We start from the raw sequence: 18,400 nt of genomic DNA on the forward strand, positions 1-18,400 counted from the left end.
AATAGGACTGTTTTGGAGGGTTAAATGAGTATAACACCGCTAGAGCAGTAGCAGGCACATAGCGATTGCCAAATGTTAACTATTCACCTTCACCGAACCAGGACTGTGGTACCTCACTGTGTGGTTCTTAAGTTTGCATGAGAAAATCGCGCTTTATGTATTGCTGTCACTAAAAGAAGGAAGATGGGGAAAGTCTGCGGTGGAAGAAAGTAAGGTGAGAAAAGGGAGTTGGTAAGCCCAGCGTTTCAGAGCTGGAAGGACGAGTTGGGTCCCTAATTTTACAGACACGTAAGTGGAGGGAAGACATGTCCTCCAGTCTCACTCAAGACATAGAGCCACAATCTTTACTGGGAGTAGGACCAGGGGCCCGGGAAGGGGCGGGTTGCTAGAGTCAAGTTGCAGGTGAAAACTAAAACTCATTGGAAGAAAGGAGAAGAGCATTTAGTTACAATAACAGTCAACATTTTGGGTGTAACTAAGTTTGGTGAGCAAATGGAAACTGTCAAACCTGGAAAAATCGAGTTGCTAATGGAACCCGCTCCTTACTAACAGGGGTTTTCTATAGAGCTCAGGACGAGAATGGCTTCCAGCAAACGCCCGACAGCACTCACCTCAGGACCCGAAAGATCCCGGCAGTCGGCGATGAATGAAATCCGGGAGTCCAGTACTCACCGTGGGCGGGGCGGGGCAAGGGCGGGGCTGGGCTAGGCTGGGCGGGGCATTTGGGTCACGTGCCCAGGCTCTGAGGCGGGCGTCTGGAGAGAATTCTGGACGTGATTGGCTGCTCGTAACCAGGTGACCGCAGGATACATTCCGGTTGGCAAGTGCCGGTCAAGGCGAGCATCCTTCGGTTAGGAGGCGGCGGCGGAAGGAGGAGGAGCCGTGACCGCGCTCTCTGCCGGCAGTGGCTGTGACTCTTAGCGCTTGTTGGGTCTCCACCCCTTTTAAATAAGCCCGGCTGGTCGCCGCCCTCGCGCACAAGTCAACTCGGGGGAGGCGGCGGCGGCGCGGCAGCGGGGGTGCGGCCGAGGCCGGAGCCCTGCCCGGGGCAGGGCGGCGGGGCAGGCGGGCGAGCAGCGGGCGAGGCGGCGAGCGCGAGCGCGGAGCAGCCCCGGCACAGCCCGGCGTAGCCCGGGGCTGCCCGTGCCGGCCGCGCCATTGTTGGGGGAGGGGGCGGCTGCGGAGCGCGGCGGAGTCGGGGGCGAGCGAGGGCGCAGACCGCAGGCAGCAGCGCGGAAAGCGGGGGCGCCCCATGGGGACCACGCTGAGCTGCTGCGTGTCCCCCAATGCCAGCCCCAAGCTGGGCCGGCGCAGCGGGACGGCGCAGCCAGACTACGAGTCTGAGATCTACGAGGCTGTGGCCGAGGACGCGGTGGCGGTGGAGCCGGCGCCTGCTGCCGTGGAGCCCGCCGAGTTAGATTTCGGGGCCGGCGAGGGCCACCACCTGCAGCACATCAGCGACCGGGAGATGCCTGACGGTAAGGAGGCAGCGGGCGTCTTGGCCGTCCCCGGGATCCCCCGGCAGCATCCGCTGTCTCTGGTTCCTTCCTGCCCGGAGCCGGCTTTCCCGGGGTTGGGCACCGGGACTCACTCGGGCTGGCTCTGCCTCGAGTCCACACCCCTTATTCTTTCCCCGCCGCGTCCGGCCACTTTCTCTCCTCCCTACCCGAACGCCCAGTTCTTACCCTCTTCTTATTCCCCCAGCCCCGCCTGGGACGGTCCGGTCCACGGCCCTTCTTGTTTGTAGCTCTATTCATTGTCCCCTAAGACTTGATAAAGACTTTTTTTGATAATATTCTGTCTCTCTTCTCAATGAAAACTCAAATACCCCAACTTCTGAGTCCCCATCCCATTTTCTACCATCCTCCAGATGGTACCTTAGTGAAGGAGGCAGGTAGGGGCCTGATTGTTCTCTTTCCTCCAACTCATTAAGGTAGCTGACACTCGGATAATTCAGACGCAGATGTTTGAGGATTTCTTGTTTAAATTCAAAACAAAAGCTGCCTGCCATAGGAGGATCTATATGGTATTCTTCATAGGCCGTTTTACGTCACTTAGATCGAAGCTGCTTTATTCCTTCCAGCTATGATTGAACTTGAAGAAGATTGGGAGGAGATGCCTAAAATAACTGGAAGGTGTGAAATGTTACTGCCAGGGCTGCAGATTTTTTTTCTTAAACCCAAAGTAGTTTATCCATGGAGTTCTGATTAGTTTAAAATTCTCACTTTGACACAGATCTGTACTTTCAGCTCTACTCCAGGGACTTAACAGACTTAATTTACCTGCTTGAAAGGACACATAACAGTGGTCATGGTCAGTAGTTCAAAAGAGGTGACGCATACATTTAGACTTTAATTTGTAATGTAAAGTTTCCAGAGTTAAAATGCCAGACCCCGCCTGCCCAAGACTGTTCATTTCTGTGGCTTCTCCCACTTCCCAAATAGAATCCTGTTCAAAGATAAAGAGTGTTGAGGTGAAACTTCTTCTGACTCCAAACCACTGTGGGGGAGGGGGTGGATGGGACCTGGAGAAGAGAGGAAATTTGATTTTATAGAATTTTGGAAAGGGATGAATCTAGGTAAAAATAAATCAGGGTACCAAGGTGGTTATTGAATAGAAACTAATTCCTTTGAAGTAGAAAACATTGACTCATAAAGATGTTTAAATGCAGTTGTCTCATTTGATTTAAATGCCCGTGGTTTCATTACTGCAGAGGATATGTCTTACAGCTCTTCCATTTAAACTTTGGTTGGGCTCTAATTTATTCAAATGTTAGAATAGTTAAGCCTCATGATGGATGTGCCTTTCTAAAAAGGGAAATACTGTACTCTTCAGAATGTTCAAAAATTGTAAAAGAATGAGTAAATATGCATATTATGTGAATTAATCGATTGTACCTTTGTACACATACACAAAGCATGTATGTACTTGAGAAAACTTCTGCTCTGCTTGGTGGTGCAAGGTAAGCCTGAGTGATTTACAAACCAGTTAATGTTGGATGACACCCTCAAATAGGGTCTTTATATCATTCTTTAAGATTTGCAGCACATTCTCATGTACATCTCACTTGGTCCTTCCAAGTACAAATAAGGCTGTGGATATTCTCCCTATATTGCTGATGAAGAAACAAAGACTTAGAGATCAGAAATGACTATATAAGACAGATACTGAACAGAATTAAGATTCTAAATCCTCATACTGACATGGAGGTGGTAGATATCCTAATACAGTTCTTAAAAAATTTAAAAACTGAGGACTATATCTTATGTTTTACCCGTAAAGTAGATTAGTCTCTAAGAACTTAACTCTCACCTTGATTAGCTCCATTCAAAGCTTATTTTATACAACTCAGAGGCAACATTTGCCCCTCTATCCTTTATTTTTATTTTTTATTTTTTTGGCCGGGGCTGGATATGAACCCGCCACCTCCGGCATATGGGACCAGCGCCCTGCTCCTTGAGCCACAGGCGCCGCCCTATCCTTTATTTTTTTTAAAGTGGGGGGTGCGGGGAGGAGGGGAAGGAGGTGTGTCTCTGTTGCCCAGTTGGCCTTGAACTCCTGGCCTGGACTAAAGCTCCCACTTCAGCCACCAGAGTAGCTGGGACTACAAGCCCAGGCCACCTTGTCTGGCTGCCTCTTATGTCTATACAATCATTTCAATACATAAGGATAAAAGTAGAGGTAACACCATGGCCTAAATTTACCAAATAAATGGTAATGAGTAAATACCATTATTTTTAAATACTTTAAAATACATTTTAAAGAGTTTCTTCTGGTAACTGTGAATTGAAGCCAAGAATGCACTGGACAAAGGAATATTAGTAGAAGTTGATTAAGAGGGCAAGTAGGGTACCAGATGTTAAACATAGGGCAATAATAAATGTTAAATCAGAAACCTTGAAGAAATAGTTTTTGATCATGAAATTTACCATTTTATGTTTTGTTAGCATGAGGGTTAAATTTTCATTTCAATTCGTCTCTGAAAATTTAATATAATTTTGTGGCATTCAGTAAAATTTGAGGATTTGATAAGAGAAACTTCAATTTTAGCATTTGCCTGTTATCCTTAAGTTTCCATGGAAACACAGAGCACCAAATATAAAGTATAGACACATTGAAAGTTTGCTTTTAATATCTCTATTTCAGACAATTTTATATCAGTTTCCCTGGAAACTGAGAAATTCCTACTTAGATGTAAAACATTTTAGCTTTTTTACAATGAAGAATTGAATTATTTTGGTTACTTAGACAAAATCAAACAAATGATGCTCTGCTTTGTTCTTCTCTGAAACACTTCAGAAGGTTTTTTTCAAACCATTTCAAAGAGATGTTCCTAAGAACCTAATACAGATTACAGGTTGTATATTACATTGTTCAATGTATCTAATACATGTATTGACAATATATCTAATATAACTGATGGTAGTATCAGTAGCACAAAATGAGATACTAAGATCTTATTATTCAATTTTATTATTACTGGCCAACTGTCACACAGCCCTGTATGTTCCGACTTCAGGAGCTTTGCTAATTTGCTGGCTAAAGGTGCTCTCTCAAGTGACTCCTTCCTCCCTCCCACCCCCAGGGGTGAGGGCGGGAAGGAATTGGGCATATGATGTGGAAAAACCTCTGAGCAACAGAGTTTTCCTCTTTCCAATAGCTATTTTAAATCCCTTTTTTCCTTTGGCTTTTCTAAAATAATAGTATCAATGTGTTGATGTAAAAAGTTTGGAAAATACAGAAAAGCCATTCATTATACTCAGAATACCCAGAGCTTTTATTAATATTTTGGTATTGATTCTTCCTTGTGTATGCATATGAATATATTATTTTCTTTATTTTACAAAAATGGAGATTATATGTTCTGCTTTGTAACTTAAAGCAGTGATGTAAGTTCCTGGAACAGTGGTTAACACTCAGCACTGCAAGATGTCTTTCCACGCCAGGGTACCCTGCTCTCCCTCATGCCTTTTCAGAACTGTTAGCATACTACTGAGTAGTTGTCATTTATTTACATTAATGACATACTGAGTAGCTGGAGAGTCATTTATTTACTTACCTGTTATGACTGGACGTCTTTTATAGTAAAAATATACACTATCTCATTATGTTTGTTTCTGGGAACAGATAAAAACATTTTGATGTGTTATACCTCCCTGTAGAACTCAGATGGTATATTTTGTGGTTCTTTGTAACTTATCTAGTGTCTTCAGTTTTGAATAGCTGCCACTTTCAGAGGTCTGATGCTGGTCTTAGATGACAAATCAGGAAACAGCATTAGAAGAAACCTCAGAAGGTACTAGAAAACTGGGAGAAACTTAATTAGTTTTGGGCATATTGAAATAGATGTTTGTTGATCACCGTTGTTCTGGACGCAGGGCAAGTAGTGGTATAAAAGACAAGGACTCCAACCTAACTCTGATCCTAGAAGGAGCTAGGGGTAAATAACACATGTCAGTTAGGGAGGTGCTGGGAAGAAGGTAAAATAGGGTGATGGGTTGGGAAGGAGGGCAGTTTTAGGGGGGTGTGTATGTAAGATGACTACTCTCTTTATGTGACTTTGTGTGTGTGTGTGTGTGTGTGTGTGTGAGAGAAAGAGACAGTCTTACTCTGTCACCGTGGGTAGAGTGCTGTGGTGTCATATCTCATAGCAACCTCAAACTCCTAGGCTCAACTGATCTTCTTGCCTCAGCCCTCTAAGCAGCTGGGACTACACGTGCCCGCCACAAGGCCTGGATAGTTTTTCTATTTTATTAGAGACGAGGTCTCACGGTTGCTCAGGCTGGTTTCCAACTCCTGAACTCAAGTAATCCACTGGCTTTGGCCTCCCAGAGCACTAGGATTACAGGTGTGAGCCACCATGCCTGGCCACCTTATGTGACTTCTGAGCAGTCCTTAACGTGAGGGTCATGTAAGAATGGTGTGGGGTGGATGGTGGGGTGGGGTGGGTGTGCATGCACATAGAAGCTTCCATGCAGAGGGAAAGCTCCTTGGGAGTTCCTCGAAAGAAACAAGAGTGGCTGCAGCACAGTGAAAAGGCTGCCAGGAGGAACATGTCGGGCTGAGGCCTTGTATACATAGTGGGCTTTCGCAAAGAATGAAGACTCGATTTGTGATGAGAAACCCTTGGAGGACACATAGTTTGAAAATAATATTAATTCTTCAAGAAGAAGATCAGACTAGCTGCTGTGTAAGAACACACTGTAATGCAAGCAAGGGTGGGGGCAGGGAGACCAGCTAGGAGGCTGATAGAATATTCAGGTGAGAGCCAGCAGGGAACAAAGAAAGAATAAGGACCTAAAATAGGCTGACTTGAAGAAATTAAATGAATCTAAAAGTAGACAAAGTTATGAATAGACAAGTCACAGAAAAACAAATGCAGATGATCCTTAAACATATCTTCACACATAAGAGAAAGGCAAATTAAAACCATACTGCAGTTTCTCTCCTATTGGGAGAAAATCCAGAAACTTGACAATGCATTCTTTGGTGTGGATGTGAAGAAAGTTACATTCATATATTGTTGGTGGAAATGCAAAATAGTTCAACTCCATGAAGGGGAATGTGACAGAATCTCACAACATTGCAAATGGCGTTTAATCTAGAAATTCCACTTTGAGAGATTTATCCTGCAGGTATATCCCACAGATATCAAAAAAATATGCACAAAGCTTCTGTTGCTTTGCTTTTCTCTTTCTTGGCTCCCCTCTTTTCACAGGTTCTCACTTTGTCACCCAGGCTGTAGTGCAGTGGGTCAGTCACAGTTCACTATAAGTTCCAAAGCCTGGGCTCCACTGATCTTCCTGTCTTAGCCTCCCGAGTTGCTAGGACTACAGGCAATCACTCCTGGCTAATTTTAAAAATAGTTTTTTGTAGAGATGGGGTCACTCTATGTTGTCCAGGCTAGTCTCAAACTCTTGGCCTCAAGTGATCCTCCCACTTTAGCCTCCCAAAGAGCTAGGAGTCTGGCTTCTATTATTTTCTTTCTCTCTTTCTTTCTCTCTCTCTCTCTTTTTTTTTTTTTTAGATAGTTTTACTCTGCCACCCAGGGTAGAGTGCTGTGGTGTCATAGCTCACAGCAACCTCAATCTCTTGGACTCAAGTATCCTTTTAAGGATCAACCCCCAAGTAGCTGGGGCCCACAACACCCGGTTATGTTTAGAGATGGGTCTCTCTCTTGCTCAGGCTGGTCTTAAACTCCTGAGCTCAGGCAATCCACCCGCCTCAGCCTCCGAGTGTGCCAGGATTACAGGCATGAGCCACTGTGTCTAGCCATCTTGTATTATTTTCACTGGCAAAATATTGAAAATGTCAATAAGGGAACAGTAAAATAAACTGGTATGTCCACATAGAGGAGAAATATAGAGCTGTAAAAAAGAATGAGATCTCTACATGAAAAAAGCAAGGAGGAGAACATACAGTAATCTATGTGAAAGACAGCAGAGAGTATTTGCTTATTTAAAGAAAAAAAGAGCACGAGAAAGTATCTTTGATTTTGTGTTACTGTTTTCTCCTTAACTTTAGTGGGTAGTCAAAGTGCATGTTTGCCCAAGATACTATTTTGGTATGGGTTTTCCAATGAATGTTAAATGTTTGCTTTTTGCTTTTGAATTAGTGGAAGGTTTTTTGTTTTATAATTTATTGTGCATTATGTAGTATATAGATTGCTCTTGCATTTGTTTTGATCCTTACAATGCTTTGAGTTAGACAGTGTAGGAGTTATACCTATTTTATGTATGAGAAGACAGGCTCTGAGAAGGATAAATCGGGTTTCTGTAGTTTTAAAAAATAAGAGTTGGTAGATCAAGAATGTAAATTCCAGATATATGGCATATATGAACAGAATTTAGGGAATGACTTAGTATGGGCTGCTTTGGATACTATCTTTTTTTCTAAGCTTTTTTTTTTTTAGTGTATTAAAGTAATTAAGCTTTAGAGTTAAAATAGTAACATTGGATAATAAATGCAGTGGAGGTACTTGTAACCCAGAAGTGTTCTTAAAAGTCTAAAAAATGGACTTAAGCACATTAAGAAATACATAAAAGGAGAATGGTATGCTACAGTACATGAAATGTCAGTCAGTCACTAAACACAGGTCGAGGATTCAAACAGGTAAGGCGAGACTGAGAACTGACGGAGAGTCTGGGAGGAATGGTTTGGAAGCCAAGGTCAGGATTGTTGGAGGCTGGGAAAGCAGGAACAAAGCACGCTGAACACTGCTATGGCAGAGTGCCCTCCGGAGGGGCAGGCCAGCTCATGGCCACCAGGTAAGAGAGTGGACTTAGACAAAAATCACCAGATTTTACACCAGAATTGAGACTTAAAATGTTCGTGTTATGGAACGTAAAACTAATACAGTGCACAATATAGAGGATAGAGCAGGTCAGTAAATACAGGAAGCCTTTAAATAAACAGATGCCCAGCAGTTGGCCCAGAGACTGCCAGCCTCTTCTGTTTAATTGGAATATATTGAAATCAATATGTTGAAATCAGCCTCTTTCTCTGAAATGTGCTGCATCTGTTAGTTTCTGTCACTGCCGTCTTCCTTTAATATTTTAACAAGAAAAATCGTTTCTTGACAGTTTAAATTGCATAATTTTAACTTCTGGCTTTATTAATGCATTTTTACTTATTTTAAGTTGCATATATTTTTACATACTAACATCTGTATACTTGAGAGGGGTCTTATAACTAATAGAATCTTAGATTAGAAGAAAAAGCAGTATTTGATGTCAGTGGTATCTTACAGATTTCTTCCTCTGTAGAACGTTTACATTTAGAATTTAATTTGTTTTTAAGTCATACTTATCCCTAGACCATCCTGTCATGCTGTCAAATTAATTTGTAATTTAAATTAATAATACAAAACTAATGGGTCTTAAAATACAACTTTAGTCATGCTTCCTGATCATGAGATCAAAAATATTTCTAATTTCATACATTATTAGGGTTTAAAAAAATGTTTTTAAAGATGTTCACATATAAGATGAATGGTAGTTGATACCATTTTTATTTTCTAAACATCTCCCTAAATCTCTATCTGTGCGTGTTTGTGGGGCCACTGGCAGCTCCTGACTACCTGGCACACCAGAGTATAGCTCTGCTTCTCTGCTCTGGTTCTTAGGAAGTCTGCAGAGACCTGTGACTGGACAGTCCTGGTTCATGTGCCTACCCTGAAACCTCAGGGAAGAGGGACTGCCAGCTTGTCACTTGGGCTAATTTCACTTTTTTCTTGCATGTCGTCATTTTTTTTATCATAGCCTTTTTGATCTTTGTATTTTAATATATAGTTACATACATCATTTTTGAGATTGTATGTGTGTGTGTGTGTAAACCTACTCCTCTTTGATTCTGGAACTTAATTTTCCTGCACTTCCATTGAAAATTCTTTTTTTTTTAATTGTTAAATCATAGCTGTGTACATTAGTGCAGTCAAGGGGTACAATGTGCTGGTTTCATGTACAATCTGAAATATTCTCATCAAATTGTTCGACGTATCCTTCATGGCATTTTCTTAGTTATTGTATGTAGACATTTGTATTCTGCATTTACTAAGTTTCACCTGTACCCATTCTAAGATGCACCATAGATGTGGCCCCACCATTACCCTGCCTCCACCCTAACCTCCCCACTCTGCCCTTTCCCCATATTCTTATGCTGTAGTTGGGTTATAGCCTTCATGTGAAAGCTATAATTTAGCTTCATAGTAGGGCTGAGTACATTGGATACTTTTTCTTCCATTCCTGAGATACTCTGCTAAGAAGAATATGTTCCAGCTCCATCCATGTAAACATGAAAGAGGTAAAGTCTCCATCTTTCTTTAAGGCTGCGTAATATTCCATGGTGAACATGTACCACAATTTGCTAGTCCATTCACGGGTCGATGGGCACTTGGGCTTCTTCCATGACTCAGCAATTGTGAATTAGGCTGCAATCAACATTCTGGTACAGATGTCTTTGTTATATTGTGATTTTTGGTCTTGGGTGTAAACCTAGTAAAGGAATTATAGAATCGAATGGCAGGTCTATTTTTAGGTCTCTAAGTGTTCTCCAAACATCCTTCCAGACGGAACGTATTAGTGTGCATTCCCACCAACAGTGTAGAAGTGTGCCCTTTTCTCCACATCCACGCCAACATCTCCGGTTTGGGGATTTTGTTATGTGGGCTACTCTTACTGGGGTTAGGTGATATCTCAAAGTAGTTTTGATTTGCATTTCTCTGATGATTAAGGATGATGAGCTTTTTTTCATGTGTTTGTAGATCAGGCGTCTGTCTTCTTTAGAGAAGTTTCTCTTGAAGTCCCTTGCCCACTCTGAGATGGGATCACTTGTTCTTTTCTTGCTAATACGTTTGAGTTCTGTGTGGATTCTGGTTATTAAACCTTTATTGGAGGTATAACTTGCAAATATTTTCTCCCATTCTGAGGGCTGTCTGCTTGTTTTACTTACTATGTTCTTGGCTGTGCAGAAGCTTTTTAGTTTGATCAGGTCCCAGTTGTGTATTTTTGATACTGCTTCAATTGCCTGGGGAGTCCTCCTCATAAAATATTCACCCAGGCCGATTCCTTCAAGAGTTTTCCCTGTACTTTCTTCAAGTATTTTTATAGTTTCATGTCTTAAGCTTAAATCTTCTATCCAGTGAGAGTCTATCTTAGTTAATGGTGAAAGATGTGGGTCCAGTTTCAATGTTCTACAGGTTGCCAGCCAGTTCACCCAGCACCATTTGTTTTCCCCACTGAATGTTTTTAATTGGCTTGTCAAAGATCAAATAACGGTAAGTAGCTGGATTCATCTCTTGGTTCTCTATTCTGTTCCAGACATCTACTTCTCTGTTTTTGTGCCAGTACCATGCTGTTTTGATCACTATTGATTTATAGTACAGTCTCAGGTCTGGTAGCATGATTCCTCCTGCTTTGTTTTTATTGCTGAGTAATGTTTTGGCTATTCGAGGTTTTTTCTGCTTCCATATAAAAATTCTTAATTAAACTTTACTATTACATGGGTACCTAATATGGCTTCTTCTGTAAACATTTCTTCTCATTTTTTAGATTCAATAGTAGTATGTTTGCTTTCTTTTTGGTAGGAAATAGTCATAAATCCTTTTAGAAGCTTTAAGTTAGAGACAGTGATAAAAGTCTCTACTTGTCATTTTGTGCTCAAATGACTTTATTTCTCTAAATAAGGTAACATTGTCTCATCTTTTCAAAGATGTGGGGGGAAGAACCTTTAAAATAATTTTTGTGTCTTTTACATAAGAATAATTTTCTCCAAAGGCAGTTTAATACACTTCACGTCAGTAAAGGGATTTCTGTGGAGAACACAGCCATTGGTTTAGCTATATAAGTTTCTAGTGATCTGGAAGCACCATTAAAATGGATGGTTCAGATTCCTCTTAAACCAGGAAGTCCCAAATCGTGTGTGTTAATGCAAGTTTCAAACCGTATTACTTGGAGGGAACACAAGGTTTCTAGGTAGATAAATTTGTGAAATGCTGAGTTAGAACTACTCACTACTAGACTGGTAAGTTTTTAATATTGGTTCTTTAAAAGCCACATATATAGCATATTGCCATTTGACCACTAACCTTCCCCCCCCCCGCACCCTTTTAAATGTAGAACCATTATTAATATGAGCTGTGGGAAGTACTGCCTTAATAACCATTACTCTGGGTCTTGGCCTGGTTTCTGACAAGATTGGTTAATACAAGTAGGTTGAGATGGACGTTGCTGAGGAGCGTCATAGGTTTTTATTTTTTCTCCTCATGACAACTTTTATTATCCTGTATGATGGCAAAGTTTGTTTTATGAGAATTCAAGAATCTGTTGTATAGTCTGGCTGAAATAGGAGTTTATCCCACTTTGGGGTAAGGTAGACTGCAGGCAGACTTAGACCTTCCTTCCTTGACATAGGTAGGACCCACATTTTTTAGTAGCAGCCCTATGACCTGCTTTGGAAGATAATTGTGATGAAGCCCTAAATTAATCCTGCTATTGGAAGATGTGAGAGTTTAGCTTTGGAAATTGAGGGCAAAAGTTAAAAATCACTTCCATCATGGAAGTGTTCTTATAGGTTAGAACATTGAACTTTTTAGGTAGTCCTCTTAAGTTTACCATGATGAATAACCCCCAGATAAACCACAGCTAACTAAATGAGTTCACTTGTTGAATGGAGTTAGAATTAGCCATTTGATTATCTGAAGAATGCTTGCCAAAAACAGCCTTCTTTGTTTTAATGTATTTGATTTATTGAGCTGGTGTCTGACAGTAATTGGCCACAGCATCAGTTGCTGCTTGAGACTATTCCTAAAGTGTGCTAGTCTTGTCAGCATAGAAGAGGGGGATGGTATCTCTACTTGATGTGATTCATCTCAAAGTTACATCAGATTATTTAGGTACAAGTTACAAAAAGAAGTCGTGGACATAACTTGGTTTTAGTCTACATGTATGGAGAGATTTGATGATTTTACATTCCCCAATGGAATTTTTATATTGTTGCTGTTATATTTCCTTCATATTTATTATTAAGAACTTTCCTGTATTAGCCTCCCAAAGGTTAATATCAACCTGGGATTACAGGTGTGAGCCAATGTGCTTATCAAGATGTAGCTAATTTAAAAACTTTCTTTTCTACTCACTTAAATTATCACATCTTTTTTTCTCTTCTATAGATTTAGCTTTGGAATCGAATCCCTCTGACCATCCACGGGCAAGCACAATTTTCCTGAGCAAATCTCAAACAGATGGTAAGACAATATCTTTTTTTCCTCCAAGGCAAAGACTGAAAACGATTTCTGTCTTATGGGATGTATTATAGAAGAATTAATTGTTTCAATTTTTTATATATTCACTTGTTTTAATATGCAATATGCTTTCTTTTAGTGTCATTCTTTTAGTAAGAGCATGTAGACTTTTGGTTCCCATATTTTGCCTCTTTATCAGCACTCTTCATTGGCCATGTGGTTTGGAAATGGTCCGGGATTTATCCTTATTTCTCCATACTTCTTTGCCCTCTTTCCTCTGCTCCAAAGGACGCATTTTAAAGATGAATGATAGAAATTAGACTTCAGTTAAGGTTTTCATTTGAATAAATCAGACAGCTCAGTTGTTTGCATGTGGGGATTGAAACTGCGATCTTGGCCACCTTTAACACAGTGATCTAACCAAAGGAGCCTGCCACATCCAGATTTATGCTGCTCAGAGCATTTAAGCTGTACAGAACCTTTTCATCCTAATGTGATGTAAATGTAAACATCCCTCTGGTGTTTCTGAGAAGGTTAGCCTCAGCAAATGAAACTAGTGGAAAGTTTCTATGCCTTGCTTGTTTCAGGATGAGAATCAGAACTGCAGGATTTTTCTGCACTCCTTATTTTCCTTAATTTTATGCTAAATCCTACTCTGTTTGCTGAAAAGCTGCATACATCTAGGTTTTTCTGTTGATCTCAACAGCAAGAATACAAGAAGTGAGGGTTTTTACAATGTTTTAGGTAATGCAGCATAATAAAAAATGAGAGTACTTTTTTTTTTTTTAACCATCCTGCAGAAATGAAGGAATGCGGGTACCTAACCTATATTTTCATAGTTTGTATTTTGCCCGTTTTGAGACAGTCATTTCTGGTTAAGATTGCTGTATTTCACAGATTCTCCCAGAGCCGTGGGCTTCACACACATAGATGTGTGGAAAATAAAAGCTATGCTATGTGTCTTTCTTCAGTGGGAAGGAATGTGTGCCTACAGCATCAAAGGAGGAGGCAGCGTGGGGAACAAAGTGCAGGCCAAGTCGCTCTTGGATCCTCTACTCTAATGGCCGCTGTTGGAAGAAAGTTATTTTGTGTGCTGTGATACTGTGCACAATTAACTTGGCACGCTCGCTTTAAAATTTAAATTTAAAATAGGTTATTTTCCAGTTAAGTGAAGACTCATTTATTTTTTTCAGTGACGTATTAGTAGATTCCAAGTCACCAGTTCAGGATGCTTCCAGGGATTCAGGTGCGTCCAGGGATGGGTTCTTAGAGCTCTCAGTCATTAGATCTAGGTACTTAACGTAAGCTGTGTGTAAAAGTAGACTTAGGAAATGCTACTTGGTAGTGGCCCAAATATGCAGCTGGTAAACTCCTTCATTAGCTAAATTTCTCATGGGCCTGATTTGTCTTGTGCTTTTCTCTGGTACATGGGGAGTCTTTCACTTATGTGTAATGGAATATCTGTTAGGCCAAAAAGTAAAGCTAAGTTTTAAGATTTTACTTTATGAGAGTCATCTTGTCAAATAATTTATAGTATCAATCAGTGGTTCTCAACCTTCCTAATGCATGACCCTTTTTTTTTTTAATTTTTTTAATTTTATTTTTTTTTTAGAGAGGCAGAGTCTTACTTTGTCGCCCTTGGTAGAGTGCCATGGCCTCACACAGCTCGGACTACAGGTGTGACTGGGACTACAGGTGTCCACCACAACGCCTGGCTATTTTTTTGTTGCATTTTGGCCGGGGCTGGGTTTGAACCCGCCACCCTCAGTATATGGGGCCGGCGCCCTATCCACTGAGTCACAGGCGCTGCCCAGCGGTGACCCTTTAATATAGTTCTTCATGTTGTGGTGACCCCCAACCATAAAATTATTTTTGTTGCTACTTCATAACTATAACTTTGCTACTGTTGTGAATTATAATGTAAATATCTGATATGCAGGATGTGTTTTCATTGGTACAAAGGGGTTGTGACCCACAGGTTGAGAACCACTGGTATAAGTTTTGTTGGAAATCATTTTAAAAAATAGAATGGAATTTAAGCTCATTTGTAGGTTAGTAATTCATCAGATAATTAAGCTACTTTTATTCTATGATATTTGTATCAGAATTGATTAGTTAATTTTTTTTATTCTTAGTGCGAGAAAAGAGGAAGAGCAACCATTTAAACCATGTAAGTAAATAGTTGTAAAGTTAAGACGTTAATCGTTTGAATTGAAAGTATGTCTGTTATGATTCCTTAAGGGTATAATGGTGTCAGTCAGGATGGGCATTTCTTTGTGGAGTTTCTCTTATTTTTTTAAATATCAAATTTATGTGTGTACACTAAGTCTTTGGCTTAGTAGTGCCCATTTTTTAAGGGTTTCTGACATGTAAGTAAAATTTTGATAACTGGATTGTGTTATAAAGATCTGTCTTAAATAATTTTGCCTTAATTTTCTTATCTTATTTTTAAAAATTTTCTACTGTGAAATTATAATCTTATTTTTTCATCAAAGTAACAGTGGTAACAGCTAAATGAATTTTTAACACTATTAGGTGACTTCCTGCCATAGCAGGTAAAAACTGAGCTTCCTCATTCCACTGTGACCCTCATTTCCTCCCTTCATTTCATTGACTTTTATTAATCAGTAATCAATATTTACGTTACTGAACTATGCAAATATTGTTCACTGCTAAGTCATAGAGTTTTCTTAGTGTGCCTCTTCCTGTACACCCTTCACCTTTCTCTTAAGTATTTCTAAAATCTGAGCACTTTTGCACTTCTCCCAGATAATCCCCTTTTCCTAGCCAACAATAGCTCACACAGCCAAATGCAGTAAGTAGCTGCTGGCTGGTCTCCCTGCTTTCACATCCTTCGTTTTTTTATGTGTGTGGAATTAATTTCCTGACTGTATTCATTTGCCTGTTTTCTCACAGCTATTTTCTCCCCAAATGTTGTAACATTTGTCACATGCCTGTCAAAAATATTTTCCACCTACTAAAACACATCTGTTCCATTTTTCTCTTGAAGACAACTTCTCTCAGCCTTTTGTCATCCTACTCCAGTGTACACTGGTTTTCCCTGGGCCTGCTCTGTGCCTGTTTTCCTAGGATATCTCTTTGCAGTCATCTGAGATCTCGCATAACTGCTCCCTTGTGTTGGATCCCCGAGGTCCTAGCTTCTGTGTTTCCTTCTGTTTTATTGAACTACCTAGTTTTACTGGGGCACATCTTCCTGGGAAAGGGCACATAGAAGTTTTGAACCTGTTTGAACCTCCCCCTGCCCATTTGATAGAATATAACATTTTAGGTTGAAACTAAATTTCATGGCTCTGAAGACATTTCTCTGTTGTGTTCTCATTATAGTGTTCTTGAATCTGTTGCCATTGTGTGGTACGTTACATGGAACCAATTTTAATCACACACACACACCCTTCTTTCTCTGGAAGCTTTCTAGTTAATACCTTCTCTCCCTGGAATTCTGGAATTTCATACTGTGGTTAGTTGTGGACCTTTTTGTTATTGGGGCCACTGAAGTCTCCTCACAGACCATCTCCTTTTCTTGCTTCTGTTTTCTCTGTTCCTTCTTTCTTGGATACTTTTATTCAGATGTTGGGCCTTAAGAGTATTTCTGCATTGATCTTTAATTTTTTCTCCCTCCTGTTTTCTAGTTTGTCTTTTTGTTCAACTTCTGGAGAGTCTTTGATTTTATGCTCTAACCCTTCTACTAACATTTTTATTTTTGAGAGTGTTTTAAGAACTTTTGTTTTTTCATTTGCTCCTGAGTTTTCACCTGTCCTTTGAAGTTTTTTCTCCTGTTAATCTCCCTTATCAGAGACATACCTCCAATGTGTGGTGGTTCCTGGCTTTCTCTCCTTGGAAGCGCCCTGCGTGAGCAGGACTTTCTTAATGACCGCTGGCTTTCATGGTGAGGGTTTGGAGACCAAGCCAGCTTTTCATTTGGGGTACCTCAGTGTGTTAACTGAGGGTCTTTTCTCTGGGATAGTTCAGTTACTTCAGAGAAGGACCTATCCTCACCCCTACCCCATTTTTCTGCTTGGGGAATAGAAGTGTAGCTACTTGCTTTCCAGAAGCACAGCTGGGATGGGGAAAAGGCTTTCCACTTTTCAGTGTGCAGTTTTTTCCCATTTCCATTTCAGCCCTGGTGTCTCTGAGCCCAGAAATGCACAGGTTTAATGGCTCCAGGGAATATACATCTAAATTCCTTATAAGATGGGAGGACAGGTGGACGGGGGTGGGGGGCTCCAGCCACAGATTTTCAGCTGATTTTGTTGGCTTTTGTTTGGCCCTGTCCTCTGAGGTGCCCTGCCTGTGAGTTCTCGGCTGGCCTTGGCTTGCCTCTCCCTGTTCCAGGCTCTCAGGGCACCAGACTCGTGCTCCCTTGCTGGTCACCACTCCTTTGTCTATTTTTCATCTTATACACTTATTAAAAAACCATCTGCTGTTAATCCTGTCTCCTGGTCTTATGTCATAACCTTTATTTTATTCCTTTAATTTTAATGAGATTTCAGGCAGGAGAGGAAATAAATTTGTGATCAGTCCACCATGTTTAACCTATATTGAGAACCTATATATTTAAAGTGTAAATCTAAGTTTAAATTCAATATAATGAATAATATTAATCGAGACAATTTTTTTACACCTATAAAAAGCATATTATGCTTTGCCATTAAACTCTTCTTTAGAAACTATTCTAATTCTATACTCTGTTATATTGTAGGTATTGTTAACTAAAAGTCATTAATTCTTAAAAAAAAACTCTAAAACTTGTGAAAAAAAAGACTTCTTGCTGAACTTCAGCTTTTTTTTGTTTTTTTTTTTTTAACATGGGTTGAAATAAGAGGCAGTAGACACAATGGGAAGTCTGTGGGGGACAGGACTTCTGTGGGTACTTGACCTTTGCTGGTAAGCTTTGGTTTGTGCCTTACCATGTATAATTACTTCCTGATCTTTGCTATTCGACTTTGAGTATACTAAGTACCCCCTTCCCTGTCCTATTAAAGACTTTAAAATTCTGTATTCTGTCATTCAGAATGATGATGACATGAGAAAAATGATGTTCTTCCTCTTTGTTTTGTGACTACTTGAAATAAGATCTATGAACACTAAACTGTCAGTGTTTTCCTACTTGCTTTTTTTTAATATTTGTATTTTATGTCCTTATGTTTGTCAGTATAGTTTGTTGAGGTTGTGAGATGGCAATGGTAAGGCTTTATCCATAAAAGATAATTGTTAAGCTTTAAAGCAAGATGAGGAGAAAGTTACCTGTTGGCGGCTATACTTGCTTTGCTCAGGGGCTTCATTCTGCCACCCTCTAGTCTTAAGAGATAGGGGGATGCTCTTGATATTGAGAAGTTTGAAGAGCTGGAAGTGAGTGGTGTGTCTCCTGCTGTCTAGCTGGTTAGCAGAGAATCTTTGCATTTACTCTTTTCTGGTTATCTTGACATTTGGAAGTGGTCTGGTTTGGGGTTGTGGAGAGAAAGCAAGAAAGCAGAAATGACCATTTTTCTGGATGAATAATTCCTCTTTCTTTAAGCAGGAGTTTAGAGTGAGCTGGGATTGATGGGGAAGTCTTCAGTGTTTCTTTGGCTGGATGTAGCCAGTGACCATAAGTTGCTGATTTCACTAAATGAGCTCTCCCGTAGGGTATAAGACCACATC

At 40.5% G+C, this 18,400-nt stretch overlaps 1 protein-coding gene across 2 annotated transcripts in view; it reads left to right on the plus strand.

The window, feature by feature from the left end:
• The first annotated feature begins 983 nt into the window (after positions 1–983).
• The window catches only part of CCNYL1 (cyclin Y like 1), a 38,072-nt gene continuing 20,655 nt past the window's right edge, over positions 984–18,400 (plus strand). Inside the window, exons 1-3 of one of the 2 annotated variants that reach the window (XM_053597912.1) lie at positions 984–1,478; positions 12,668–12,742; positions 14,875–14,909. In XM_053597912.1, the coding sequence (XP_053453887.1) occupies positions 1,253–1,478; positions 12,668–12,742; positions 14,875–14,909 (336 nt within the window). In that variant the 5' untranslated portion in view covers positions 984–1,252. The remainder of the gene's footprint in view (positions 1,479–12,667; positions 12,743–14,874; positions 14,910–18,400) is intronic. The other variant, XM_053597913.1, reaches the window with a different exon arrangement.

Source organism: Nycticebus coucang, chromosome 7 (assembly GCF_027406575.1).
Source record: "Nycticebus coucang isolate mNycCou1 chromosome 7, mNycCou1.pri, whole genome shotgun sequence".
In the NCBI taxonomy this organism is placed as follows: domain Eukaryota; kingdom Metazoa; phylum Chordata; class Mammalia; order Primates; family Lorisidae; genus Nycticebus; species Nycticebus coucang.